We start from the raw sequence: 6,770 nt of genomic DNA, 5'->3' as shown, positions 1-6,770 counted from the left end.
GAATTCCTTCTCAGGCATTTCCAAAGCCTGCCCATCTTCTAGTATGGAGTGTAGGTCTCCTTCCAGCTCATTTGCCTCAGTCACTTTATCTCATTTCTGGACATGTGCAGATATGGTCATCTACTTCTGTTTTTTCAGGCATATTCAGGGGTTATCTGTGGCCTTAATACTTAGATGGTTATGTATTTTGGTATTTTTGGTGCTTTCTAATTGCCTCCAGGTAGATGTGATCAGGAAATGGGGGTCCCTTTTCACTTTTCTTCTTGAGAAATTTCAAGATGCCAATGTTGGTCGTTGTGAAGTAACTTAGGATTTAATTTTTGGCTTATTTTCTTTTGTCTGCTTGTTCCGCTCCACAATCCCCATTCAGACCTTTTTTCTTTTTGGAAACAGTTCAGGGCCGGCTGTGGCCGTTTGGTTTTACTTGGAAACTGTCTCTTTAAATTTTGAGGAGATCTGTGCACATGCATAGTAGAACCCGCCAAGGGTGGGGCTGAGGTGTCCCCAAGCTCAGGCACCCCTATAGTCACCAGAATGGAGGTGTGCAGACAGCAAGGGACCAATGAACAGATACCAAAAGAAAAGAATGTCCACACTTTTATCTCTGCGGTTCTGCCAGGCGTCTGTGGCTGCTCCAATCCTTCCCCGCTTGGTCTCACCCAAGATGGCGGCTCCTGGAGCAGCTGAGCATCCTGGACTAGAAAGCAATGGATTTCTTGCTTCTGCCACAAACTCCCCCAGCTGTAAGCCTTCCAACCTTCTAAATATTCCTTTATATGTGGTTCATTGTTCTGGGACCATCCCCTGAGTTTGCTTGGTCATGTATTCTGTGTTATTGCTGGTGGAGCACCTTACTGCACTTCCGCCCAATCTGCCATCTTTTTTGTTCTCTCTCTCTCTTTTTATTTAAGGCACCCTAATGCAACCAAGACAAGTATATTACTGTCTTAGCTGTCTGAAACTTGTCTGTAGCCATCCACTAATCACAGAGTCATATTTTATTTGGAGTAAACCTTTGAATAAATGAACTTGGTAGGAACCCTGGTAGCAAAACTTTTATAGATTAGTTTGGATGTGAGTTCTGGCAGCTCAAGCATTTTCATGCAATGAAGATATTTGTTTCCTAATGATGCCTGCTTCTTGCATATTACGGTGAAGAGTTATGGACATTGGGATATGGTTTCTCTTTAAACATTAGCTTTATAATTCATTTATTTATTCGATACTTAATATGTATTTTTGTGGGTTTTCTTTAGGGATTTTTAGCACCTGGAGAAATTGATCCCCTGAACCGTAGATTTTCTACTGTACCAAAGCCAGATGTTGTGGTTCAAGGTATATATTTTTTAATTTCCAGTAGCAGAATCTTTAGACTAAATGTCTGATTAGGGGCACACATCTTTGGGTGAGTACATTTTGGTTTTATTTTTTATCTTGAATTTTGCTAGGCTTAAAAAAGTACCTCATGAGCTTGGTTTGGTTTAATTTAAAAATTGTAATTATTTTGTATTCACATGATATTTAGCATTTTTCAAAGTGCATAGAATTGTATAACACAAAGAGTAAACCATAATGTAAACTGTAGACTTCAGTTAATAATACTGTATCAATATTGTGTCATGAATTTTAACAAATATACCACAAGAATGCAAAATGTTAACAGGGGAAACAACATGCTCGATGTATAAAATAAATGGGAACTCCAGACTTTCTGCACAATTTTTTTGTTTGAACTTTTTATTGTAGTTTTGATGAAAGTTTACAAAGCAAATTAGTTTTCCATTCAACAATATACACATTTCATTTCTTGACATTAGTTGCAATCCCCTCTATGTAACAGCACTCTTCTTACTACCTCCCTGGGATTCCGATTTCCATTCATCCTTCTTTCCTGCAATTCTTGCCTTATAAACTTTGTTTTAAGACTGCCCTTTTGGTCTTGTATGGCTGATTATACTAAGAAGTACATTGTTCCCTGCTGTTATTATTCACTTTATGTTGTTAAGTGTCATTGAGTCAGTTCTGACTCATAACAAACCTGTATAGGATTTCCAAGGAGCATCTGGTGGGTTTGAACTGCCGACCTTTTGGTTCACAGTCCAGTGTTGATCCCACAGTGTCACACACCGGCCTGACTATTGTTTGACTGAAAGTCGATCCATAAGGGTGGGATTAGTTCCAGGATTGAGGGGTGCCTAAGGCCCACAGTCTACGGGTGTTCCACCAGTTTTTGTCAGACCAATAAGCTTGGTTTTTTTTATGATTTTCAAATTTTGCTCTCCTTTTTTTCTCTCCCATTATGACCAGGACTTCCTCTTGTGATCCCAATCAGAGCAGTAGTAGTAGTCAGGCACTAGTTCTGATCTCAGAGTAATGGAGGCTGTGGTTTGCATAATCTAGTCTATTAGTTATTAGATTTTCTTTGAGTCTTTCATTTTTTTCACTTCTAATTGTTCCAGACCACCACTCATCTGTCAGTTTGTCATACTCTGGTAGCTTGTGTGTTGCTGTGGTTCTGGAAGCTATACCACAGGTATTTTGAATGCCAGGAGGGTCACCCATGGTGGACAGGTTTCAGATGAGCTTCCAGATAAAAACAGACTAGGAAGAAGGAGAGACAGACTACTTTAGAACATTTAGTCACTGAAAATCTTATGAATAGAAGTGGAACACTTTCAGCCCCATATTATTGAACATTGAAACATTATGAAGAGCACCAGAATATTGTCAGATATACTGCAGGAGGATGAGACCCTCAGGTTGGAAGACATTCAAAATGTGCCTGGGGAAGAGTTACCTCCTCAAAGTAGAGTTCACCAAGATGATGCAAATGCAATAAAGTCCTCAGTACCTTATTTTGCTGATAACTTCAGTTCAAAATGAAGAGAAACAACTGTAAACATCCATAAATAATTGGAACATGAAATTGTAAAAAATGAAATGAAGCATATAAACATTGATATCCTAGGCATTAGTGAGCTGAAATGGACTGGTATTGGCTATTTTGAATCTGACAATCACATGGTTTACTATTCTGGGAATGACAAATTGAAGAGGAATGGTGTCGCATTCATCATAAAATAAAAAAAAAAGAAAAAAAGAAAAACCTTATCAATATCTGTCATGAAGTACAACGCTGTCTGTGATAGGACAATATCCATATGGCTCTGGTAGCGTAGTGGTTATGAATTGGGCTGCGAACCACAAGGTCAGCAGTTTGAAACTACCAGCAGTTCTATGGGAGATAGATGAGTCTATCTGCTCCCATAAAGATTTACAGCCTCGGAAACCCTGTTCAGGGTTGCTATGGGTTGTAACCGACTCAACGGCACTTAACAACAACAACAACAAGGAAGACCAATTAATACCACTATTACTCAATTTATACACCAACCACTAAAGCCAGTAATGAAGAAATTGAAGAATTCTGCCAACTTCTTCAGTCTGAAATTGATTAAATATGCAATCAAGATGGATTGATAATTACCGGCTATTGGAATGCAAAGGTTGGAAACAAACAGGAAGGATCAGTGGTTGAAAAATATGGCCTTGGTGATAGAAATGACTCATGATAGAATTTTACAAGACCAATGACTTTTTCACTAAATAACATGAAAGATGACTATACACATGAATCTCACCAGATGGATTACACAGAAATCAAACTGACTATATCTGTGGAAAGAGACACTGGAAAAGCACCATATCATCAGCCAAAACAGGGCTAAGGGTAGACTATGGAACAGACCATCAATTGCAGATGTGTAAATTCAGGTTGAAGCTGAAAAATATGAAAACAAGTGCATGAGAGCCAAAATATGACCTTGAATGTATCCTACCTGAATTTAAAGATCATCTGAAGAATAGATTTGATGCATTAGACACTAAAGACTGAAGACCAGAAGAGTTGTGGGATGACATTAAGAACATCATATAGGAAGAAAGCAAAAGATCATTAAGAAGACAAGAAAGAAGGGAAAGACCAAAATGGATGTCAGAATAGACTCTGAAACTTGCTCTCCAGCATAGAGATGATAAAGCAAATGGAAACAGTGAGGAGGTATAAGAGCTGATCAGAAAATTTTAAAGGTCAGCTCAAGAAGACAAAGTCAAATATTATAACAAAATGTGCAAAGACCTGGAGTTAGAAAATTGAAAGGGAGGAACACATTCAGCATTTCTCAAGCTGATGGAACCAAAGAAGAAATTCAAACCTCAACTTGCAGTATTGAAAGATACTATGGGCAAATTATTGAATGATGCAAAAAGCATCAAAAGAAGATGGAAAGAATACACAGAGTCACTGTACCAAAGAAATGGTCTATGTTCAACCATTTCAACAGGTAGCATACAATCAAGAGCCAATGGTGCTGAAGGAAGAAGTCCAAGGTGTATTGAAGTCATTGGCAAAGAACACGGCACTGGCAACTGATGGAGTACAAATTGAAATCTTTCAAGAAAATGAGGCAGCACTAGAGGCACTCACCCATCTATGCCAAGAGATTTGGAGGAAAGCTACCTGTCCAACTGACTGGAAGAGATCCACATTTATGCCCATTCCAAAGAGAGGTGACCAAACAGAATTCTCAAATTTTTGGACATTATCATTGATATGCCATGCAAGTAAACTTTTCCTAAAGGTAATCCAAAAATGGCTGCAACCATACATTGACAGAGAACTTCCAGAGGGTCAAGTCAGATTTAGAAGAGGACATGGAACAAGGGATACCATTTTTTACATCAGATGGATCTTGACTGAAAGCAGAGAATTCCAGAAAGGTGTTTATCTGTGCTTTATTGACTATTCAGAGGCTTGCAGTTGTGTGGATCGTTACAAGTTATGGACAACATTGCAAAATATGAGTATTCTAGAACACTTAATTATGCTCATGAGGAATCTGTACATAAAGCAAGAGGCAGTTTTTCGAACAGAACAAGGAAACACTGAATGCTTTAAAATTAAGAAAGGTGTGTGCCAGGGTTGCATTCTTTCATCATATTTCTTCAATCTGTATGCTTAACAAATAATCTGAGAAGCTGAAATATATGAAGAAAAATGTGGCATCAGGTTTGGAGAAAGACTTATTAACAACCTGCAAAATGCAGATGTTACAACATTGCTTGCTGAAAGTGAAGAAGACTTAAAATACTGATGAAGATCAAAGACTACAGCCTTTGTTATTGTTGCATCTCAATATAAAGAAAATGAAAATCTTCACCATTGGACCAATAAACAGCATCCATATAAATGGAGAAAAGACTGAGATTTTCAAATACTTCATTTTGCTCAGATCAACTATCAACACTCATGGAAGCAGCAGCCAAGAGATCAAACAACATATTGCATTAGGCAAACTGCTTCACAAGACCTCTTTGAAGTATTCAAGAGCAAAGATGTCAGTTGGAGGACTAAGATACTCCTGATCCAGCCATGGTATTTTCAATATCTTAATATGCATGTGAAACTTAGACAGTGAATAAGGAAGACCGTAGAAGAATTGATGCATTTGAGCTATGGTGTTGGAGGAGAATAGTAAAAGTACCATGGCCTGCCAAAAGAACAATCACTTCTGTGTTGGAAGAAGTACAGCCAGAGTGCTCCTTAGAAGCCAGAATGGCTAAACTTCGTCTCTCATACTTCAGACATATTAACAAGGGGGACCAGTCACTGGAGAAGGGTATCATGTTTGGTAAAGTGCAGGGTTGGAGAAAAAGAGGAAGATCCCCAATGAGATGGATTGGCACATTGACAGCAGCGATGTGAGGTTGGCCCAGAACTGGACAGTGTTTTGTTATGTTGTGCATATAGCATTGCTATGAATCAGTACCAACTCGATGGCACTTAACTACTATGAATAATAAGTGCTCCAGATGGGGAAGAGAAGAGTAATAGCATCTTAGGTGACCACTCATATGTTTTTAAAATTGTAGTTAGTACTCACCAAAGTAGGATGTAGAATATTGGCTTTGTGGACTATGTTATATCAATTGACCTAGATGTCCATGGAGACAGTCTGTACAATTTTCCTGTAAACCTAAAAAGGCTGTAAGAAATCAGATCTTTAAAAATACATACATAAATACTATACTAAAAAAATAGTAATTTTAATCATGAGCAAATAATAATATAGTGTAGGTAGTATCAGAGGATTTCAAAATATTAACCACGCCTAACTTCTTGAAACTCTTTTCTTTGAATTGTTATGACATTGTAGCATCCTAGTTATGGTTGGTTTCTCCCTGTTTATTCCTTCTCTGCCTTTTCTGGCTCTACTCTTTTATTCTCATATCCTTACAATGATTCTCTACTTGGGGTTTTAGACTTTTTGTTTTCTGTCTTGTATTTACTCCCTCAATAAATTTCCTTCAATAACTTTAATTATGACCTCTTTGGAGAATGCTGCAAACCTTTGTTTTTATTCATAATAATCAACTTAATTTTGTGGGAATCTACTATTTACAGTGACTCCTGGTGTGGTGCTGTAGGGTAAGCATAGGACTTCTAACTACAAGGTCAGTGGTTCAAACCTACCAGTTGCTCCTTGGAAACCCTGTACATTGTCACTATGAGTAGAAACCAACTCCATGGCACTTAACAACAACTATTTATAAGACAGTGAACTGAGAACTCCACATACATTTTGAATCACAATACCTATAAAACACCTTTACCACTGATAACTTCGAAACTGACCTCTTTTGTCTGTATCCTATCCTTTTGCCTCTCCTAAAATATACAGATTTCCTTATATTTATTATATATATTTCTT

General features: G+C 37.8%; 1 protein-coding gene across 1 annotated transcript in view; it reads left to right on the top strand.

Annotated features, from left to right (window-relative positions):
• The window catches only part of PHKA1 (phosphorylase kinase, alpha 1 (muscle)), a 436,562-nt gene that overhangs the window by 204,966 nt on the left and 224,826 nt on the right, over positions 1-6,770 (top strand). Inside the window, exon 13 of the mRNA XM_006873408.1 lies at positions 1,257-1,335. Coding sequence (XP_006873470.1) covers positions 1,257-1,335 — 79 coding nt within the window. The remainder of the gene's footprint in view (positions 1-1,256; positions 1,336-6,770) is intronic.

The sequence above is a fragment of the Chrysochloris asiatica genome, unplaced genomic scaffold, assembly GCF_000296735.1.
Source record: "Chrysochloris asiatica unplaced genomic scaffold, ChrAsi1.0 scaffold00239, whole genome shotgun sequence".
NCBI lineage: Eukaryota > Metazoa > Chordata > Mammalia > Afrosoricida > Chrysochloridae > Chrysochloris > Chrysochloris asiatica.
The sequence above is the reverse complement of the archived record's forward strand: the minus strand, read 5'-3'. Positions and strand labels throughout refer to the sequence as shown.